Source organism: Chlamydotis macqueenii, chromosome 2, assembly GCF_036417535.1.
Source record: "Chlamydotis macqueenii isolate bChlMac1 chromosome 2, bChlMac1.mat, whole genome shotgun sequence".
Taxonomy (NCBI): Eukaryota; Metazoa; Chordata; class Aves; order Otidiformes; family Otididae; genus Chlamydotis; species Chlamydotis macqueenii.
In genome coordinates this window covers 118,545,112-118,568,134 of record NC_141557.1, presented here as the reverse complement: position 1 = coordinate 118,568,134, position 23,023 = coordinate 118,545,112, and the positions used below count along the sequence as shown (strand labels likewise).

At 40.7% G+C, this 23,023-nt stretch overlaps 1 protein-coding gene across 6 annotated transcripts in view; it reads right to left on the bottom strand.

The window, feature by feature from the left end:
- Positions 1-23,023, bottom strand: part of DTNA (dystrobrevin alpha) — a 234,292-nt gene that overhangs the window by 78,182 nt on the left and 133,087 nt on the right. For all 6 annotated transcript variants that reach the window (XM_086740776.1, XM_086740782.1, XM_086740778.1 and 3 more), the window contains one exon: positions 19,048-19,128. In XM_086740776.1, the coding sequence (XP_086596902.1) occupies positions 19,048-19,128 (81 nt within the window). The remainder of the gene's footprint in view (positions 1-19,047; positions 19,129-23,023) is intronic.

The window sequence follows — 23,023 nt, the reverse complement described above, 5'->3', positions numbered from 1 at the left end:
CCCTCTGAAAAGCGAATTATCCCTCAACATGAGAAAGATGCCCTTTCTGAAACAGATCTTTAAAGCTACAGAAATCTGCCTGCTGTTTCTTCAGTGCCGACAGATGATCACTAGGCCATAGGAGTAAAAGCTACTTGTATCTAGCACCTGTGCAGTGTAAGGCAGTCCAAAATCACACAGCCCAGCCAATCTTCATAGATCCTTCAAAGGCCTTGCACTTTTTAAACAGCACAGCTATCCAGGCATAGAAGATCTCCTTCATCTGCCTGATGTCGGAAAAAAAGGTAATGATTTCCACAAGCAACTGCTAAACTGTATATTTCCTCTTAGATTTTCTGTTAAGTGATTTCTAAAGTCACAGGTAAGCTAAACAACTGCATTATTAGATCTACGGCATTGTCTGCACACTGTCTGCTAATTTAACTTCTATGAGATTAAGTAATGTTTAAACACTGTCATAGAGGCTTTCATATTTAACTACATTCTGTAACAGATAGTGATTAGTCAATGTAAATAAAGTTCAGTATCTGGACAGAAGTGGGAGGATGCAGATTACAGATGGCTGCCATTCACTCCACAGCAATTGTTACCAACAAATGCATGCTTTAATGAGACCTTGGCTGAATTGCAGAGAATTAAGATTAATGCATGAAAATATGCTTCACATAACAAATATTACTTCCTTCAGTGCACTACTTCACCTGTTGAAACATTTGGAGAGTGCCTGTGGCCAGCACATTGTAACTGAATTGATCAGCGCCTCTCTGCAGGATGTAAGGGCGAGTGAAAGACGGCTGGCTCAATTGGAAAGGAGTTTTAGCTCTTCCTCAAACTAAAAACTTTTCAGACACCCTTGAAGTTTTACACCCTGCCCTTCTGCATTTGCCTGTGTTCAGAACATCTTTTCTTATTGCCTTTTACTACTCTGATGATGAAAAAGAGTAATTAGTAGTTACATTGCAGAATTCCATCACCTACAACTCTGTCAACAGACTAATTTGTGGAAGACCTGTACTCTGGACACATCTGGAGAAAGCAGAATTCAGGACAAAATTATGTTGCTTACTACAAACACATACATCAATTTTATTGATCTTGATCCTCCCTCTTTTCTTCAAGTGTTTTTCAGTCTCTTCATTAGCAGGAAGCCAATGTATTGTTAATTTATTGTAACTAGTAACTTTAATTTACTTGCAACTACTAATTTTCTGTTTGGTAGATAAAGTTATCTTAAGAGTCAAAATGGGAGAGAAGAGATGGACTACACTCTTTTTTTTCAACTCAAAGCAAAAAAAAATTAACATTTATTTATGTATTGAAAAACTATGTCTTCTTTTCATCATGCAGTTTATTTAGAATTATGTAAAGGATGTGAGATTTAGATAATCTTGGCTATATCACTAATCTCAAAGGAGGCAGATTACTTCAAACATCAGTTGTCAAGAAATGATGTTGCCCTAAGCAAGTGAAAAAAAGAAAACTCTAGTGGAAGTTTATCTCCTAAGTAGTAAAAACCATAAATTAAAAACAGTCTGTATGCGTAAGCTTTCTTACCATTAAACAAATCTACTTACACAAAAATCCTCATCTGTTCTACTGCATTTTTTGTATTCCACCGGAACCATGAACTCTACAATGTTATCTTTCCATTTGTTACTAAATGAACATGGAAGAGGAGATCACATTTACTCAAAGAGGGAAAGCGACTAAATTAGGGCTTTAATAATCAGCACAAATTTACTTAATATACAGTAGGTCTAACGAAATCAAGGTTAAACATGCCCAATTGATAGTTAGGACAGAATTCCTCCTTGATAGATTTTCCTTTGTGGTGAATACAGGAAAAACTTTAAAAGAAGTATTAATTTAAATTATTTCCAAAATTTTAGTATACATTTGACTAAGATTCTAGTCCAGCAAAGCTCTTACAGACATACTTGAGTTTAAACATACTCGTACTGTCATTTGAAATCAATGGCACTTGAATGTATGTCAGGTATTTCAGGTGGATTTCATTAAAAGAGAAAGATTTATGCTTCCCTTTCTAACAATCCTAAAAACATTATAAAATATGTTAGATAATTCTTTTTTTTTTTTTTTTATTAGAATCGATGAACCCATCACAAACCAGGGTATTGGAGCCATTTGTCATCGTCATTGCTACAAAGCCCTGGGAGTCGCTCACTCCTTCTGTTTGGCTCTCTCTCTCCTGCTGCCAGGAGGGTAACAGAGGATCAAGCGAGGCGTGTTTTCCCTCTGAACTACACCTGCTTGTGGCCAAGCTGCCCCTCAAACCAGTCAGCTGTAGCATGATCACCAAAAGCTTTATCTCCACATCCCACCACTAGATCAACATGCCAGCTATGATGACTCGCAGTCTTTTACGCTCCCTCGTGCCAAAGAAAATGTACCAGGGTGTTGCTTCTGCGCAGGGCTGAAATGAGGTACCCAGCTCTTTGGCTGGGTACATCTGGTGACAGCTGTCACCCTACATGGCCTGGCACACCCGGGCTACTCATTGTCCAATTATCTGAACCTCCACTCAGATCATACCTGGAAATGTTCTGTACATTCCTATCTCTGCTTCCACGTTTCTCAGGCTCCTCACCTACCTCCCTCGCCTACCTCTGCTGCCAGACACAGCTCATACAGCCCAGTGATTTCTAGCATAGCTGGGCACTCACTAGGCAGTTGATCCAATAAGCTTCGTGTGCATTGGGTGACTTCCAAATGCTCTGCAGGCCATCAACAGCTCTTGGGATGGTCACCACTGTTTTCCAAAAATGAGAGTGGTGGTAGATCATCAGCACATATTCGAATGTGTTAATGTCAAAATGTATTTCACTGCATCTTCTTACTATTTCACTTGATTTCTGGGTTTTGGAGATGCAGTGATTGGTGAGTAAATACTGGAAACTTAAAGAAGAAATTAACAATATATTCAGAATATTTACTGACATGTTATTCTGATCTCAAAATGCTTTAATTTTTACAGATGTGTGTATGAGACTCATAAAATAGTATGAAAAGTTGTAAGAGGATGCTATATTGATAACCAACAGTAAACACAAAAATCAAAGCCACATCAAAGACTGCCCACCTGGAACTGAATTTGCCAAGGCTTACTGGTAAGCTTCGTCTTCAATATGAAGGTCCCTGCAACAAGTGGGACAGTGTGGAGCAAGGATGACAACCTTGGTGGAAGAGGATCCAGTTAGGGGATGTTTAAACAGACCAACATAATCAAGTCCATAGGAATGGATGGGAAATGTACCCACGAGTGCCGAGGGGAGCTGACTGATGTCAATGCAAAACCACTTGATTGTCTTTGAAAGGTTGTGGCAATTGAGCAAGGTTCCTGAGGGTTGTGAGAAAGCCACTGTCGCTCTTATTTCCAAGAAGAGCAAGAAGAAGGATCCAGCAAACTAAAACTTCACTTCAGTATCTAGAAAGGGGATGGAACGAATCCTCCTGGAAGCCATTTCCAAGCATATTAAGGACAAGAAGTTGATTGGAAGCAGTCAGCAATGATTTATGATAGAATAATCATGCTTGACCAATCTCTTTGCCTTCCACAATGCAATGATTAGCTCACAGGAGAAGGGAGAGTAGTGGATATTCTTTATTCTGACTTCAGCAAGGCTTTCAACACTGTCTCCTGCAATCTCCTTACTGGCAAACTAGTAAGTGTGGGTTGTACAAGTGGACAGTGAGGTGGACTGAAAACTGGCTGACCACATTGGCTGAAAATCTTGTGATCAGTGGCACCAAATCCAGCTGGACCTCAGTGGTATACTCCTAGGCTTGATACTGGGGCCAAACCTGTTCAACATCTTAACTAATGACCTGGATGATGGGACAGAGTGCAACCTCAGCAGCTGATACAAAACTGAGAGGAGTGACTGATACACCAGAGGGCTGGGCTGCCATTCAGGGGGACCTCAACAGGCTGGAGAAAAACACAAACTTCATAAAGTGCAACAAATAGAAATATAAAGTCCTGAACATGGAAAGGAATAACCGTGTGCCAGTACAGGCTGGATACTGACCAGCAAAACTCCTTTTCAGCAAAGGCAGCCAACATCCTCCTGGGCTGCACAGGGCAGTGCATTGCCAGCAAGTGGAGCGAGGTGATTCTTCCCCTTTAATCAGCACTGGTGACATATCTGGAGCACTGGGTCTGAAGTCCAGTAAAGGACCGCAAAGATGATGAAGGGACAGTAGTAACTGTCATATGGGCAGAGGCTGAGAGAGCTGGGACTGTTCAGCCTGGAGGAGAGAAGGCTCAAGGAGTCTTACTAAGTGTGTATAAATTGCTTTGATGCAAGACAATAAAGAAGATGGAGCCAGAGCAACCTGTTCTAGCTGACCGTGCTCTCTCCAGAGGTCCCTGTCAGCCTCAGTGATTCTGTTATGTCCTTGTCTAGTCGTTAACTTACACTGCAAAAGCATATAATAACTCTTAATGGAGAGGAATCAGTGTTGTCACACTGTTTTTTCTCCAAAGCCATTGCTCAAGTAAGCTGTGGTCCAAGTCCCTTTTCTGACATGTGCAGTAAACAAAAAAAACCCACAGAGCTTATTCTGAGGCCCCTTGAATGCTTGGGAAAGAGTCCTTCATATCTTCAAGAGTTTTTGTGTGAGGTGTACAGAGCGCCTTCACAGCACTCTGCATACTCAAACATTCCCTCAAACGCCACAGGATTTCTGAGGGAAGTAATGGTTTCATTCTGTCCTCTGTCAGTTCCATGCATTCCTTCCTGTTATCTCTTTGCCTGTCCTGTGAGAGTGCACAGATCTGTGGTACGTGCTAGCCCAGCAAGAAGCTGGAATACTGCTCACCACTTCTACCTGCTCATCCCAATGATGGACCCCCAGAGTGAGCAAGAGTGCCTTGACAAGGAACTAAACATTCAGATCAACCAATGGAAACATCTTTCTTCCAAACGTGGAGTAAGCCAGTTGCATTTGGACTCATTGCATTCATGTAGACCACCTGTCCCAGTGGTACACACCACATAGGACATGCTGGACTGTGTGCAAAATGGCGTGCGGAATCAGTCTGCACAAGTGATGTCCTCCGACCCATCAGGAGCTGGGCTCTCTGTCCATGTGCTAGCTAGCTGCACACGGCAAGCACAGGAGACATTTCTGAGCAGCTGCCAAACCTGGCTGCTGGGTGTCTGGAAATTGGCAGGACGTGCTGTGTAGAACCAAGGCACTGAGTATTTTGGGGAAAAGTTTTAAAGGTTCTCCTGTCTGTGCACCCAGGCTTGCATCATATATCTTCATCTACTGCTCTGCTCAGAAGGAAAAGGAGTTATTCTAAAACATTCCAAGATTCCGATCGCTACAGCACATCAAACAAATGTGACTTGTTGGAAGCGTCTGTCAACTTGGCCAAGTGCTACTAAGGAGAAATAACGATTAGTAAAAAGACCACACTGAAATGTAGTCTTTTCACTTTTAATACGATACCTGACAAATCCACCAAGGTGCAAGAGTATGTAAAGATCTCCAGTAAACTTATTCTCTTTTGCATTAATTTAACTTACAGTAAAAGTTCCTTCTCCCCCTGCTGTCACCTCCTGCCTGTTTCTCCTCACCTATATTTAAGTGACGCCTGAAGGGCTCTCTGTGGGTGGCAGAAGAGGCCATCAGTCACTCTGAGGAGCAGCACTAATGACAGTCGATTCTGCAAAAGGGAACGGTGGGCGATGCACCCTGCAGAGCCAGGCTGGGAAAGTGTTGTCATCTACCTGTCACCCAGATGCTGGGAAAGTGTTTCCTTTTTTTAAACACACTTTGAAATAATTTATTCAAAATGCTGAATGAAGTGTGACATATGAAAAATAAAATAATTTTTTAAATCTAACTGTAATAAGCTCCTTAATATTTTGATGATAACCAGGAAAGACCACTCAGTTAGAACTCTGCACTGTTGCTAATAAGTTATATAGCTTAAATGCATTGATTATAATTTTCCTGTTTTAAGACTTAATCATATTTATGAATTAAAGACCAATGTGTAAATAGCAGACCTGTTGCTCCTTGTATTCCACAGCCAGAAACTTTATATAACCCTTTCCCAAACAGGCAACAGTATTCCTAGATTATGCATCTCTATTATTCTTGTTATCCCACCATAATATTATTTTAATAAGAAAGCCTTTATTTGAGCCATTGTGTGATCATGCCTGAGGCTGACTAAATAGTTCCTTCAAATGAGTTTTGCAAGTGTCACTTTTAAATTAGCCAAAGAATTCATGGGGATGTGAAGTAACAAAGCTTGGTCAATAAACACATATGATACACAACAGCTTTCTCATTTATCTTAAAATAAGGTCAATTTGCCTTACATCTGAGTTTGTATTTCAATTAGTAAAATTACAGCTTTTCAATTTTTAATGAAATATAACTCTTCTGTACTGTATTACAGCAAACAATATATCAAGAAAAAAGCTTCTGCAACCCCAGAAGGCGGCAAAAAAATTTCTAAGGCTGGGTGATACTGTATCTGGAGCTGATTTTCAAATATCATCCAGGCTAAAGATCTGGTGACAGAAACTGAATTATAGGGACTTTCAAAAAAATGCTTCCAGATAAAAGAAACAGCCATATACCAGTCCTCCTATTTAGTAGACTAAAGATGTTCAGAAATGATGAACATATGAGAAGAAAACCGTAATTTTAGAGCCTGGCATGACTCAGGTTGTGTGTAACGACCCCAAGACAGCTTTTAGAAAGCAGGCAGGACATGGTGCACAAGCCTTCTGGTAGCTGTAGTCCTGACCACAGGATGGCACTACTGGGTATGTTTTAGTACATGCAGCACACATTTGCTGTAACATTTTTAACTCTGCTGGCACAATGTCAAGCGAGATAACACAAATCAAGGGCTGTGCATCCCCAGTGCTGTCTCCAAAAAATGGTCTTGTCTATGTATTTGGTTGAATGAAGACTATGTGCTTGGAGATCTGGCAGTGGGGATGTCCTGTACAGGCAATCACATGTAAGAGGCAAATCATAACAAAGTTGTGAGGTGGAAAAGGCAGAAGGTCTTCATGTTGAATGCCCGTATTACAGTGATAAAGTCTTCTCCAGAAATACGTTTCTTCAAATGACAATTCTAACTAAACAGGCATCTTTATCTCTTAAATAACTTCAGTTTTTTTCCTTTGATACAACTGCTGTCAGCTCCCTCTATGCCCCCCCAAAACTCCCCATGCCTCTACCTCTTGGACTACCTCTTACTTTGGCACTATTACTAGCAAAAAGCAAGTGTAAGGTGAAAAGAAATGCTAACAAATTGGGTTATTTAATTTTTCCGTTAGTTTTGAAGTAGCATGTGTAATCAGCTCTAAGGATATAGGATATTATTCCCAATCTCATATTAACTGATGTTTTCTTCAAAAAATAGCTTATGTTGATAACAGAATCTGCAATTTAATGGTTCTTTACAACAATTTCTTCCCTTATGGCTATAGAAAAAAGATTGAGATTACATTCTCAGTCCTTAAGGTTCAGCTATATCACAAAGGTCAATGGAAAAAAAAAGGAGCATCTATTGTGCATTTAAAACCGCTTGAAGACAAAGACTCTGCTCGGCCCACCTCCTGTTTGTCGGCCTCCTGTTTGACCCGCGGTTAATTTTTTTTCTGTAATTTTTAAAATCATTTAGGGTTGGTAAGACTGTAAACAGCAACAGAAGGGACAGAATACTAATGAAACAGGACTTGTGTATTTCCTTGAACAGAAAAGATGCAATATTTTACATACATGCATATTCTTAAGGGGATCTTTATTCTATTAATTTAAATAATTTCTTATGGACTAAATTTGGTCCAAAACATTTTTATCTATTAAAAATAATTAGATAAATATTTAAGCTGACCTTAATGCTTGGGTAAACTGCCTGATACCAGAATTGCATTTTTCACCCCCAGAACAGAAAAGACACACTAAAGAGTGATGGCATATGCTTCTCTCCTCTGGAGAGTTTGGGTCAATTCAGAGAGCTTCTGGGACAAAATCCCAATCTCAACCTCAGCTGCTGAGAGTGACAGCACTGTTATGAAGTAGGACATTCATGTGACATACAGGACTTAGAGGAGAAAGCATCTTATGCCTGAAGTCATAAGGACAGTTCAGACTCTAATCTTATTTAACCTTTTGCTGAGATTGGTAATGGAGGTGCTAATTACAGCCATAGGTTCAAGATTTCATAGCGTATTAAAACATCTACTACATTTGAAAACAACCAGATTTATATGCCCCAAAATCTTCTGGGATCTGAGCTATAATCAGCTTTGAGACAGAGAGATGGATCCTGGTATCTGGATGATACCTTTTTTTTTTATCAGATTCGTTTGCGTCGACAATATCTTGTTCAGACAAACTGTAAAGAATAAACTCTGGCTTTGTGTTCACACAATCTTTCCGCATTTGCCCTCCTGCTGTTACTCATATTCAAAGCAATGTCTTCTGCAGGAGCCGCACCGTGCTCCAGTTCCCTGGCTGATTTGCTCAGTAACCAGAATGCCAGTACCAGGAGGCAATTGCAGTGGCTCCCATTGCAGCAATTTGCAGTAACACGCAGTAAAACTTCACATCTCTTAAGGAAACAGGTATGAGGAATGGGCCAAGAAAAGGAGAAAAGCTCCAGTTGACAGAAACATAGCACAACAATCAGCAACAATGAGAAAAGAAACAAGACTGCAGAATGGGAAATGACAGATAAATGGGATTTAGGTGAAGTCCCACACATCTATCCTTCCTCCTCTGTGTGACAGAAGCTCTTTAATGATGTTGTCAGGGCCCCTAGATGGAGTAAGTGCCTCAAAGTACGTGGCCACTTATCTGTCACGCTTTATTTTACACATGCAATCCTTAAAGATATCCTGCAAATCCAAAACAAAATAAGAGTTTCAAGGCAAAATATACATGAATGAAATGTGGAAAATTAAACTTGGGGAAGATCAGCACCCTTACAAGAGATGCAATATGATACTAGAGCTGGCTTCATTTATCAGAAATTGAGTTTGACCTCCTCAAACAATATACACCCAGAGACTGATTAATTCTTTCCTTTGTGCCATAGTAATGTCAGTGAGTTCAACAGAGTTACTTTCAATTTACGTCCTGTCAGGAAAGGAGACATGCATATGGACCGAAGAAAACGCTGAGCATACACAGAAATTTTCCTGGAATTAGCCCACACTTTGCACAGCAAAGGGCCAAAGACTGCTCGCAAATACCCTGCTAGAAATCCATTGCGGCCAACAATAGCATCACAGATATAATTCAGTCTGAATTCAGCCTAGAAATGCCTTAATTCAGCACAAAGAAAACTGGCTCTGTAAAGCCATTGTATATCACAAACATTAATGCCAGGAAGACGAACGTTCATTGTGTAGAGTTCCAGAACTGTATTAATAAGAGTGCACACTGAAGACACTATACTGTGTGGTCTCTTCATACTTATAAAAGCAGGAAATTATTTTTATGGCCAACATCTTCTGTTCTCACAATTTGTCCTAGCATACCAGATACACGCTGTACAAAATTTTCCACCAAGACTTAAAGAAAATAATCCTAGGTGCAGCTGGAGGGTAAAAACATGAGATAACAATTAAGCTAAAGCTTCTCTTCGAATATTCTGGCTGTTACAAAGTTGATCTATATTGTTGGAGGATACACAGACTGGCTTTTGATGTAACTCTGAAAACAAATTAACATGGAAAAAAACAGTCTTTGGGAATTACAGAAGGAGTGAATTATACTAAAAATTATGTCAGGCTCCACACTCTGTTCTTACGTGGACTATTTGCTGTCTTCACCTTGAAGAAGTCCGTAACCACTGAGAACATGGATACTGAAAGGGAACATGGAAAGGCTGGAGACAGTTTGGACCATCTATGGCAGGCTGTAGCAGAGATCGCTGTTTAGGCAAGAAAATGGTGCACACTGTGAGGTTAAGGTGGAGGAAAGCTGTGTAGTGCCTGTTCATTCTCCAGAGCTGAGTGACAGCATCAAGACCAGGAAAAGGCAAAAAATCCTCAGCAAAAATCCCCGCTGGGCAGACGCAGTAGAGAAGGACACTTTGAATGCAATGCTACAACACACAGATAGGGTAAAACGTTGCAGCTTATGTTCTTAGGAAAATAATTTTCTGCAAGGACATCAAAACAGTCTTTTACTCTCCACAGAAAGCACATATGGACTGAGCTCATGTATGAGTCTTCGAGTCTTACTGCTTTCAGTCCAGAATGGAGGTAGGGCTGGTTCAAGATGATGGATGGAAGCTCCCTAGAAAGTTCCCTAGGAACAAAGGACCATGATCACCAGCTCACTGACATCTGCTCCAAGGAAGACATCTTACTTTTTTTCCCCTTTCTCACATAAACATGTGTCTTATGGCAAAAAACTAAGAGAATGACCAACATGTGACAGGCATTAAGTCACACTGCTTAATGCACTCTGGCATATTATGGAGGTGCTTGCGTGACATCAGGACAGACTCAGCAAAATACCCGAACAGGACAGACCAGAATAGCCCAGGCAAAGGGAAAAACGCTCAAGTGTAAGAGACGGTTTGCCTAAGAAAGGTATTGGGAGCCAAGAGAATAACAGGAAAGGAGAGAGCAGCCAAGAGAATGAGGTGTGCAGAGAAGTCAGAGATAAAGCAAATGCCACAGATAATGACACGATGCTGAAGAAGGAACAGGGATATGATGAAGGAGGAGACTTAAAAACACTGTTACAGTTTGAGGGGAAAAAACAAGAGGGCGAAAGAAGAAAAAGCTCTTATGTGAAAAAGCAGCATCCCTCAGAAGATATGGTGATCCTGTTATCACCAAGGTGTCAGTTTATTTGCATGAGACTGTATGTCTGCATATATTTTGCAATTTTTAGACTGTCTAGAAGAGTACTAAGCTAATAATAATCCATTTTATTTTGTTTGAAGTGTTCATTAGGAGGACTGGTGTGAAATAAGATGCTCAAACTTTCTGGTTTTGGGTAACTAATCGAAAGCCTGCCAGACCAAAGGTGACTGACACCTGTTACCAACAGCAGATGTTCAGAGACATCAGTGGGGACCGAACAGACTGTCCAACCTTCAATCTGCATCAGAAAAGCCATCAGAAGCAGCACAGTGAATGGCAGTTATAGCAGAGTTCAGGAAGTCAGTAAGAAGGGATTTTCAGCTATGATCTAATTACAAAAGCTGTCTCCATCAAGGCAGGGCTGAGCCACCTGTGTAGCAGAGGGCAGCATGGAGGTATGCTTGGGACGTGGCCTAGTCTACGTGCCTGTCAACTTCTCACTCCAATGAAGCCAATTCAGTCATTTTCCTCTGTAAAGGGCAAAATAATATCAGCTGACAAGCTTCTGCAACTCATTTTTTAACAGCAGCCACTTGGAGTCATGGGTGTGTTTGAAAACTCGTTCTCTAAACAAGTGAAAATTAAGTTTAAGACATATAGCCTTGTTTGGTTCACTCTTTTTGACATTAAAATGAATTCCAAATGTCCACTGATAGTTCTTGTAGCAGTCTTGTACGAGACAGACTTGCAGTGGTAACCTTTAAGAGCAAATACTCAAGAACGTCTGAGATACGACAACCCCTTTACGTAATAACAGCCCACTTCCTGCTAACATTGAAGAAAAGGCTGAATAGCAGTCCCTCAATGAACACGCCAAATATACAGATTATATGTCAGATCTCTAAGAGCTATTATGACCTGTCAAGTATATTAATAAACTTTTAAAGTTAAAAGGAAAAGAAAATAAAATCTGCTCATTTTCAGGATATTGTGCTGTGAGTGAACACTTACAGACTAAAATCCTTATGACGGATTTGTCTGCAGGGAATATGCTAAATCAAGCCCTTTTGAACTTTTGATTAAATAATTGATGCATAACGCAGAATGTATAATATATGCAACCCTTTCCCCATAGTTGCTTGGAAACCCATATGGAATGGTACTAGCAGTTCCAGGGGCATTTAGTCTCTAAGTCGTTGGTAAAGACAAAGGAACAAAAAAGTTTTTAAAATTATTAACTCATCTTTCTTTACATTATTCAAGTACTGCAGGATAACAGAATTAGTAACTTACACAATGGTATCATGACTCTTGCAACACAGAGTGCTTTTTCTTTTTTTAAAGCTATATCTCTTGGAGCCATGTTGTTCTGGTTTTGTGTGAGGGGGGGGCCTAAGGTGGTAGCTTCTGTAGGAAACTGCTAGAAGTTGCTTCCCTTTGTTCAGTGGACTCGGCTGGGCCTAGGGTGGACCTGCTGCTGGCCAAGGCCGAGCCGATTGGTAGCAGAATGTTCCGTGATAATGCCTCTGTGATAACATATTTAAGAAGGGGAAAACAGAAAAAAAAGGGTAGAAGATATGAAAAAGCTGAGGGGGGCAGAGAGAGGGAGGCGTGAGCCTTGTGGGCCTTGCAGGCCTCACCCTCTGGCCTCCCACCGGGCAGCCGACTGGGCCCAACTCGGCCCAGCCTGGCTGCAAGAAGTGGAGAGGAGATGAGAAGTGAATGAGATGTGAAAAGATCCTGAGAGGCGTCTGCCAGCCTGTTGTGAAGAATTTTTCTTCTGAGAGGAATGGCTGCAGGCGCCAAGGTCAGTTCAGAAGGAGGGGGAAGAGCAATGCGGCTCCTGGCCAAGATTCCCCTGCAGCCTGGTGATAACCATGGTGGAGTAGGTTGTCCCCCTGCAGCCCATGGAAGCCCATGGGGGAGCAGAGACCTACCTGCAGCCCGTGGAGGACCCTATGTCAGGGCAGGTGCATTCCTGAAGGAAGCTGTGGCCCGTGGAGGGCCCGCTGGGGAGGCTGTTCTGGAGGGACTGCACCCCGTGGAAGAGATGACCCACGCCGGAGCAGTTTCACGAAGGACTGTGGCCTGTGGGAGGGACCCCACGTTGGAGCAGGGGAGGAATGTGAGGAGTTCTTCCCCCGACAACGAAGCAGTGGCGTGAAACAACGTGTGATGAACTGACTGCAACCCCCATTCCCTCTTCCCCCCTGTGCCGCTTGCCGGGGGGAAGGTAGTAGAGATAATGTTAAGCCCAGGAAGAGGGAGGGGTGGGGAGAGGTTATCTTGTTCTCTGTCTCATTATCCTGCTAGTTTTAGAAATAAATGAATAGTTTTCCCCGAGTCTGTTTTGCCTGTAACGGTAACTTTAAGGATTTCTCCCCGGCCTTATCTCAAACCTTGAGCCGTTTTTCTTATATCATCTCCTCCTATTCTCTTGGAGGGTGAGCAGAGTGAGAGAGAGACTGCATAGTCTGGTCCCAGTTGGGGCTGAACTACGACACATGTGAATAATGTCATTTACTACAAGTGAACTACAAGATTCAGCTTCTGTTAAAATAGAAAACAAAGAACACAATTAATATTTCCAGCCTCTATCTCTATGTAATAATAATAAGCAGATCATAGAATACCCAAAACAGTTAACAGAGAATTTAAAAAAGGACTCAAAATGGTGGAGTTTTTTTTTCAAACTGTAAGTTTTCTAAGCAAATCTCATAGAAGACTGATCACTGGGGGTTTAGAAGAATGAGAATGCCATGATCACAAATTCAAGAGGCAGATTGTTTCAAATTGCAGCCAAGCGGTTCTTTTGCACTTCTCAAGTACGCAACATTGCTTGTCATTCAGTTTGATTGCTCTGTGACCCAGCCTGAATCTATCTTGCGCTTTATTAATTCCAAGATGGAACGAAAAACATTATAAAAACCAGGAATGAGAAGAGAGCACTAACCATGGAAATCTACAGTGCTGAAACATTAAGTTATTTAGTCTAAACAATTCTGTAATCATGATAATTCGATAGCTCTGCTTCTGATGGTCGTCCTGAGAAAAAAAGGAGAGGCAAGCACAAAATTGCACAGGGTATACAGTTTTTGAGTAAAAGGCAGTAAAAAAAAAAGTAAAAAAAAAAAAAAAGTAAAAAAGTAAAAAAAAAGTAAAAGGCAGGATATTGAGAATGAATGCTTCCTGCCATGGCAGGGATCTTCATGGGATTCTTGCACAGCGAGGACACCACCATCGAGCACTTCTTATGCACTCAGCTTCCCTTTAGAGAAAAAAAATACTCGCTGAGTCAAAGAAAGAATGGCTTTATACTATGGTGGCAAGAGCTCTCGTGTAAGTGAAGAAAAGCAGTTGTCGGTTCCTAAATCAATTAACATATAAAGAGAAAAGATTTGGTGGTTAAGCATCAACAGGACAGACTGGAACACTTCTGAATATCCTCTAGCTTTGTATTTAGGGAACTTTTTGGATATGCAAGGTCAGGGCAGATTTTATCATGCAGAAGAGAAAGTTGAACCTGGATTTCCTGTTGACTTCCTCAGCCACTGAAAAACACAAAGGTCACAGCACCATTTCCAGTGTGGAATCAAGACTTTCATATCCTTTTCTTTTACTACAAGTACCAGATACTGTGACTTTTCATTTAGTGGTGAATGGCATATTGAATGGGATAGGATAAAATATTTTAGGTGTCAGTCCAGTATAAAAAAAAAAACAAACCAAACACCAAACCCTAGTAACTTTATTTAGGTTTAATAAAATAATTTTTTAAAAGTGCTTGCTATCCTGTGGCCAGCAGCTCACACAGGCTGATCTCATCATTTGATACCCAAGTTGTCATTTCCTAGGACAAAACCAGTTTCAGCAGCTTGCTGTAGTGTTACAGGAGGTATAGGAGTACAGACAGAAAAAAAGCTTTAAGAAAAGCATCTAAAAATAGTGTGTTTACAATAACTGTCATTCATTTTCAGTGGGAAACTATTATATTTCAGGAGGGTGAGAATTATTCTAAAGTAGAACAAATGTAAAAAGGCAGATCAGATCAGGGAGGCACTCAAAAGCTAGTATGGAAATTGAGCTGACATGCCCACATGCCTCAGCTGTGATTACTTAAGCCCAGAGGAGGTAGGAGGAAGAGCAGGGTGGAGGTAGAGGAGATTTGTCTTGGACACTCACAAGGTTCCCGTTACAGTCATGGCAGCAGTGCTCCCGGTGTGGAAACAGCTGTACTACAACTTGGATAAGATGAAACAATGCAAAAAAAAACCCCAAAAAACAACAACCCAACTCACTCATGCAGAAGAATACTGAAGAGAGAAAGAAAGACACTGAAGCCCTAAGGTACTGGGATTAAAATGCTAGAGAAGCAAGCTCTCTTTTTGTCTGTATTAATTAAGCTCCGTATTACTATCACCAGCATGGCTTCAGATTCAAGCTTTCAACAGCCAGTGATTTATTCTGATCTAGGGAAATCAGCAAAATCTGCTTTTTGCAGCCAGAGTCATATAATAATCTCACAACACATTCAGGAAAGTTCATCAAGGATAGCAGTAGTTTTCCAGCTGTACAGTTCTGTACCAGTGAGTGATGTATAATTGTATAATGGTTTTGATTACGACACGCTGTTACGTTCTGCTTCTGCTGCCACCATAGCCCAAAGGGAATTTGTATGTGAACATGGTATTTCATCTTGTTTTTCTGTATAAACAATCGGGTGTTAATAAATTTACTGAAAATCAAATATTAAAATAAACCAACTGCACAATGAACACGGGATAACTATAAATTGTGCTTTTTGGTGGTTCCTGAATACCAGTGAACGTTGAGAGATACATGCAACTGCTGTCATTGGTCCTTCATCTTTCGTTTTGGGAAAGCTTATTACGCTTCTGTGTCTGAATGCTACGGATAAACAGCTGTAAATCAACCTTGTTAAGATGGCATTTTCCTAGCAGTAAGGGGAGCTGAGTGGGAGTCTGTATGGTGAAAATGTATATCAGGTGCTCCAAAACTTGCCCTGATGCACTGGAAGTGAAGGACAATACTTTAACATTTGACTTAGTCAGAGCAACATTGGCTTGTAGGGTTTTCAAGTTCTGCGACCGTTGCAGACCTCAGTGCTCACCTGTAGATTTTCCACCACCCACCTTGATTCTTGCAGTGTGCACTATTTAGGGCCACTTTTAAACCACATTTAGAAAACTTAGATGATGAAGAAGTCAGCTACTTGCCTTTCGTACATTTTGTACAGTACAGACCAGAATAAACATGGAGCATGTTTGATCAAGTTTCTGCGCCTGCTTCCTATCTGCTTTTATTATCCCAAATAATGAAATTTAACCTCAAATGATTAGAGTGTTGCTATTTCTGAGACTATATCCAACACCGTGATCCAGTAGAGCAGCCACAGTCAGCTCACACACTCCTCCTTTACATTCTGAGATCTGACGGTGACGTAACCACCAGCAGTGTTTTCTCTGGGGTCTGTCTGTCCAGGACTCTTGGCATTCATTTGGAATTATTCATGCCTAAATCTCAAGATCTTCCCAAGAATTCTTCAGTATTTCTTTGATTTTTTCTTTTTTTTTTACAGAAAAGGTATCTACATCTTCTGTACAGAGAGAAGAATTCCCAAAGGGAGGCCAGGAGATGAACCCGTGTCTGTGTCTGCGTTGAAGACAGCAGAAACAAACAGTGCATTGTTTGTGATAAGCGTAGCTGCCTGTTAGATGCTATGCCATGACTGCCTGTGCTAATGGGCACCTTCGGGTAAAAAAGATGATGTTAATAAAACCTCTGCTCCGCTTTTCTTGGAACAGCCACTTCTGGCACTCAAAGCAGCTCTCTGCTTCCCTCCTCATACACCTTCAGCCCGCAGCCAAGAGCAGCTCCCTGCAATTTACTGAATTTGTGCTTTAAAAGAACGCCTTAAATACACCCTTTCCAAGCAATTTTTTCCCTAGTAAGTCTAGGCCGATGTGCCAGGACAGGGCAGGAGAGCACAGCTGAAAGAGGACGAGGATGGCCTGAGTGACAAGAGGTGCTGTGCACTGGGAGTGGAGCAGAACTGCCTTTGAGCTTTTTCATTTTATATTCTCCCCTAAATGAAACAGCTCAGATGCAGCAGAAAGCTTTTTTTCCCCCATGTCTCTTTTTTTTTTTTTTTCTTTCTCCTGAACTTACTATTGGGGAAAAAAAAAAAAAAAAGAGTAGCTGACATGAGCCGGAGGTCTGATATTAACCACTTCAGGGCAGTGCTCAGCTCAGTGGATCTATGTTTAGAAGCTCTGCCTTGGACAGCCATTGCTTGAAATCACATTGAGTGAACAAAGGACTTACTTTCCCACTAATAAGAGAAAGCTATCTGGGAAAACAGCAGTTTACCAGAAACAACCAGAAGAAAACTGCACTTGACAGTGAAAAAAACGCATGCAATTCAACCCAGAGCAACAAGCATTATTGCCTAAGTTGCACAGAACCTAATTCTGAGGATGACATTTTTGTTTTAAGTCTCTCCCTTCTTTTTTTTTTCTTCAGAAGAGGATGATATAGTATAACTCTCGATATAAGATCAGCAATCACTCCTCCTAGGTCATCAACGGCAACCAGAAGGCAAGCACTGTCCGTGAATGACTTGGCACAAGCTGGCAAACTGAAGGGCATGTGTAGTGGTTATCTATGAAGAGAATCAATAGTTCCACAAAAGCAGATCACAGTTGATAAATAACAGGAACAAAGTTAAGATTAACAACCAGTATTTTTAGCCAGCCAGCCACTCCCAACAATGAGGCTATTGTACCCTCAGTTTTTTTCATTTGCTTTGTATACAGTTATCAAAGTAATTAGTGTTACGACTTTGCTATCACTGTCAACTTAATTGGATACTTTTGTCACCTCAGGCTATTGTATTCAGTTACCATGAAATAAATGAAGTTAATATTTTAGCCTCTTAAACATAAAAAATTAAAATAAACAACTGAATGCAATATAATAGTGTCTTTCAACGCATTTTCTTCTGAACGGGAGAAGCCAGCTGCTGGGCAGGTACTAAACCCCTCCTGGGTTTTCTGTCTGACAGCCTGCTTATAATGTGATATTAATCCTTCAATTCATACTTCACATATTAAAACCATGAGAAATGTGCTGCAGAAGTGATAGAAAGACTAGCTCTGTAGCTAATAACCCAATAAATACTCTCCTAAGTCTTTTCTGCCACAGCTTGGCCTCTCCAGTATGTTTGGACAGCATAAGCTAAACACTTCTGTAAGGCAGATATATGTAGCCTCAAAACTAGGAACTCTCTCTGGGCAGTTAATCTCTATCTGCAGTGAGCATTTCTTAACATACTTACCACCGTGCATAGAACAAGCGTAGCCACACTGTCATTGTAGTTTAGATATGAAGACTAAAAAACTTGTTTTCTCTGCATTAGTCCTCTCCCTACTGCTACTGCTGGCAAAAGTTCCCCTGTTTAGGATTTTTTTTTTAACTTAATGTGGAAAGGTCTGGTAAAACGCATAAACCAAACCCCACCATTCTAAGTATTTTGGATGAAGAAGAAATTATACAATCCATTACAGATTTTATATGTATTTCCCTTTCAAAGTTCACACCTTTTCTCATGACTCTGCTAACAGAAACTGCAACTGTAAAGGAAGAAATTCTGAATCTCAAAAGAAGTGTTAAAAATCCCACCCGTCAAGTGGGAAACATCTCAAGCATGAAGCTTAAACAGAGGAAGACAGACATACAGAGATTACAAGCAGGTTCACCTTCTCAGAAATGATGTCTCTACCTGGCCTTCTGGAACAAAGGGGGCTGACTGACATTACACTTACTTTGCTGCACCTCAAATAGAAGAGGGACTGGAACCACCATTTGTTCTCCACAGAGTCGCTACAAAAGTATTTAACTTGCAGGATCTTGCTGGAACCCCCAAGTGTTATTTTACAAAAAAAACCTGGAGAATGTAGTTAACGTACTTAGTAAATAAAGCTGTGGTCTGCATCACAACCCACCCTTCTACGACTGAATCACTGGCATGTTAGAGACAAGTTCCTTACGTAAACAGGTTAATATTTAAAATCTTCCCAGGCACTGATTAGTGTACTTTGAATCAAACAGTGCCCATTCGTGACTGGCTTGAAGGACAGATCGGGGAGTGCCATGGAAAGCTAGTAACAATGGGATACGAAAGAAGTGCTGACACACTTACAGTTGCATTTCTTCTGAACAAATCGAAGCTTGCACGCTGTTCTGTAGGTGGACAAACGGATACGATCCAGGTCTTGAGCCCCTAGAGGAAGAGAATAACAGTGACATTTGTATGGAATACAACCTGTGCTTATCTTTCCTGGCAGGGAAGCCAGAGAACAAAGAGGACACATGAGCTGACTTTGTTTAACAATTTTCAAGGCTCTCTCCTTTGCAGGGAGAGTAGAGAGGAGTGAGGAGAAAGAAGGGGAATGGCAGGAGCTACAGTGTTAAAAGACTTTCATAAAGGAAGGCAAGGAATAGTCAGCCCACTGTGTCTGTCACTTTGAAGAACAATCTGGTCAAGCTGCAGGCTAAAAGACACACTGGCCAGGCTCCAACAGCAGGGAAAACCTCCATCTACTTTTAATATTTAACAACAAAGCCCATCACAAATATCTTTGGCTGACATGGCAGATCAGAACAAGGTATTGCCAGCAAACCAAATTAGAAACAACATCATGCCGTAATGAAAAGACTGATAGCAATCTGCAGAAGTGGGCAAAAATAACGCAAAGGCTGTGAGGCCTCTCTCCATTTTGCGGAGCTATGTTCTCTGCAATGCAGATCTCAAAGGGTCAGCTCTCATAGCTTGGCCCTGGCTGCTCCGACTTCAAGATCCAGTAACATTTCCAAAGCAGGCGTCCAGGAGATGGGTATAAACTGACTGGTAGCTACTTCACACACAAGGGCAGCAGAGAGGGACCAAAATGGGGACAGAACCTGGCACAGCTTTCTGCTGCTGTGTACCACTTATAATACTTTCCAAAATTCTCAAAAAGCAGATGAGGAGATTGTGATTTAAATCCTTCTCCTTGGCTGGTATGTCTTACATAAATAAATGTTGCTTCATAGCTACAATATGGCCAGTGTTAACACAAGACTGCTTATTAATTTTACCACACATTTGATGGAAACATATTCAATTAAGTTTTTGCATATTTGATTTTTCACTGCAGTTGGCCCTGTAACAGAAGCAAAATCTGTTCTGTTCAGCTGAGCAAGGTACCAAGTTACAAAAAATAGACTTTCTTAAGGAACTGTCCGCATGAGACACTTCCAAACAAGGTACAATCAGGCTGTAAGTGGAGTGGAATATGGCCCTATTCTGCTTTTAAACATGCTTCCCAAACACTTTCTTTAAGATTCATCTTGATATTATTACACTGGCTGCTCAGCTGCACTGCTGTACATATGGACACGTTGGCATTGTTCGCCTACTCTTTCTTAAATAATCTGCCATCCTTTGGACCTAAATTTGTCAAATGTGCTCTGACCTGCAAGACAAAAATTAGAATGATACTCTCCCCTCTCCCCAGACTCTGCTCTTTTCCTGAACGGATTCTCCACACCATCTTCCCAGGGCTCCCAGCTACTCCTTTTAGCCAGTTGGCTGTCTCAACACCATCTGTTCCTGGAAGAAGGAACCCGTAGCTACTTAACATCAGATCTGGAAAGTTTTTTTATTTTCTTCATCATATGCTTTACTGTTAAATTACAGAGGGTTTTTTTTCTTCTCCATTAGTATCTCATTGACAGCTTTTGGAAAACCTCTTTACTGGTAAAGGGGAGGATAATGTCTGTAACACCAAGTCTTTCCTTTTTAACAGAATCAATGAGTGAAATAAACTTAACTTTTTCCCTCTTAACTTTAGTGAAAGCTACTAATAAAAGCTTCCAGTGCTGCTTTGTAAAACTTCAGCCTTTTAACAAGATGTAAAGATACAAAGCAAAGTGAGATGCTGGCTCACTGAACTTCCTAGGTTGCAGTATTAATCCTAAATAAACTTGTAGTTTGTAGACAATAATGTTGCTGTTTTTCTTTACTATTTACACACACAACGGATGGTTATTGTTTTGATATTATTTTAGGAGCAGGTATTTTTGCTGCTAAATCCCTGGAACAGACAATTGAATTTTATCATGATTCACATTTTGCTGCAGTCAGAGATCTATTTGTCAAATAAATTCTGTAGAAAAGTTTCTTCACTTACATGGAAAGTCCTGAAAAACAAGTGGAAAGAAGTGCGGGACTGAGCATAGCAAATGAGACTGGGAATTTGTAACTTGCCTAGAGGATTGCCAGTGGCCTCTCTTTCCTTTTGTCTGCTTCCTCTGATTCGCTCTGTTTCCTTTGAACATGCTCATCTCATGTAACACTGTTTGCAGTTCGCAAAAATAATAAAAGGATACACTGCACGTTTTGGCTGCTGTTTTCTTGCTGGATAACATGTGCTCCACATATTATCCACATATATCAAAATGTGATCCACATTTTGAACTCTTTTTATCAGTCCGGATACACCTGAGCACGCTAGGTAAGACTAAGGGTAGCCTAGTGATTTGACATCCAATGGTGCATTTTGAGCTATAAGATACAATTAAAGCTTTAACCACAAGACTCTGCAGAAGATGCTATTGAGTATTATATTAATTCAGAGAAGCTTGTAATTTGAAACTAGAAATATGCCTCTTCTGAAGGAAAGGAAAGAAAAAAGTCAAACTAAACTTCTTTAAATACAGGGAAAATCTTATAGTGTCCCAAATCTAAAGTGAGAGCCAAAACCATCTATTCTTTGTTCAGAACAAATTCCTACTTAAAAAGGCAGGAAAAGTTGGATTTTTGTCTTTGCTGTCTTGTGTAGTCTGAAACATGACCCACTTTCTAGAAGTATTGTAGGGTTTTCATCACAGACTTGCAGATATGACCGCAACAACCTAAAACACTGGCAAAGTCCTCTATATTATGAATTTTCTTCCTCCAACATCAGCAAGTTGTACAGACAACTTTTTACCTGAAGCTTGTGTTTGTTATAATGTTAAGAAGCTTTGAATGGCCCACAGTATGCAGGGTGTGTGGAGCACACGGTTTTTGTTAAACGTGGATCATGTGAGCTTGCACACAGCTGAGGCCACCTGAATGCAATGCCAGGCTGAGCTTCTGTTTCAGTGAAGCACACCCTTTACACACACAGGAATCCAAGGGACTCTCCAAACGCAAAATTCAGTGTTCTATGAATATGGACATGTCTTTGCCTCAAACATATTTAGTTTTTCACAAAGACTTCGTATTTTCCCCTCTTTTCACCTAGCTGGAACCCAGTTCTCTGCGTGCATGTGCAGCAGGAGGAAGGAAGGGAGGCAAACAGAAATGGGAAGCACACGTAAGACAAACCAGACTCAAGTAAATATGTTAAAATACTAAAACATGAAAGAAAAATAGTAGATAATAACTATTTGTGTACACTGTGGGAAAACAGTTCCTCCTCTGCTTACAACTACTGATTGTAAATTTTCGAACACGTCCTTAACTCCTTCAAAACAACCCAAGAGCAAAACAGCCTTCAAAGCTGTGGGAACAAGCCATAAATACTCACAGAAAGTCTTAAGCAATTATCTTCCATTTTAGGAATATTTCAAACCAACTGAAGCTAATGGAAGTTGTGCTATTGACTTTAGCTGATACAAGTTCAAGTTCTTTCTATAATTCTAAGTAAAAGTATAGTATGTTCTGATAATGGGCAAATGCATCATCCCTTTTACTTGTTTTTCTTTTCTTTTTTTTTTTTTTTTGTTTTGCTTCTGGACAAAGAACAACCCCTCCCTCCACCCCTCCACTGCTCCAAGATGTTGCACACACGAGAAATATCCATTTGAGTTACAACAGAATGCCTTGTGTGATATTCAAATAATTACAGGGCACAACTGAGTTAGTGGACACAATGGAACAGGCCAAGACTGTTCTCAGTAGATCTTCTGAATGAGAAGTCCTTAATTTCGAGAGCTCAGGAGCGCAAATGTAGGGCATTCAGTCATCCCTGGGCTCACCCCTGGAGAACAGTCCTGAGTACATCTAATTCAAAAGAACAGACCTGGCCTTTCAGTGTGCACCATTGCTCAAGTCCCAGAAATGCTCCTTTTAGTCTCCCTCAGAAGAT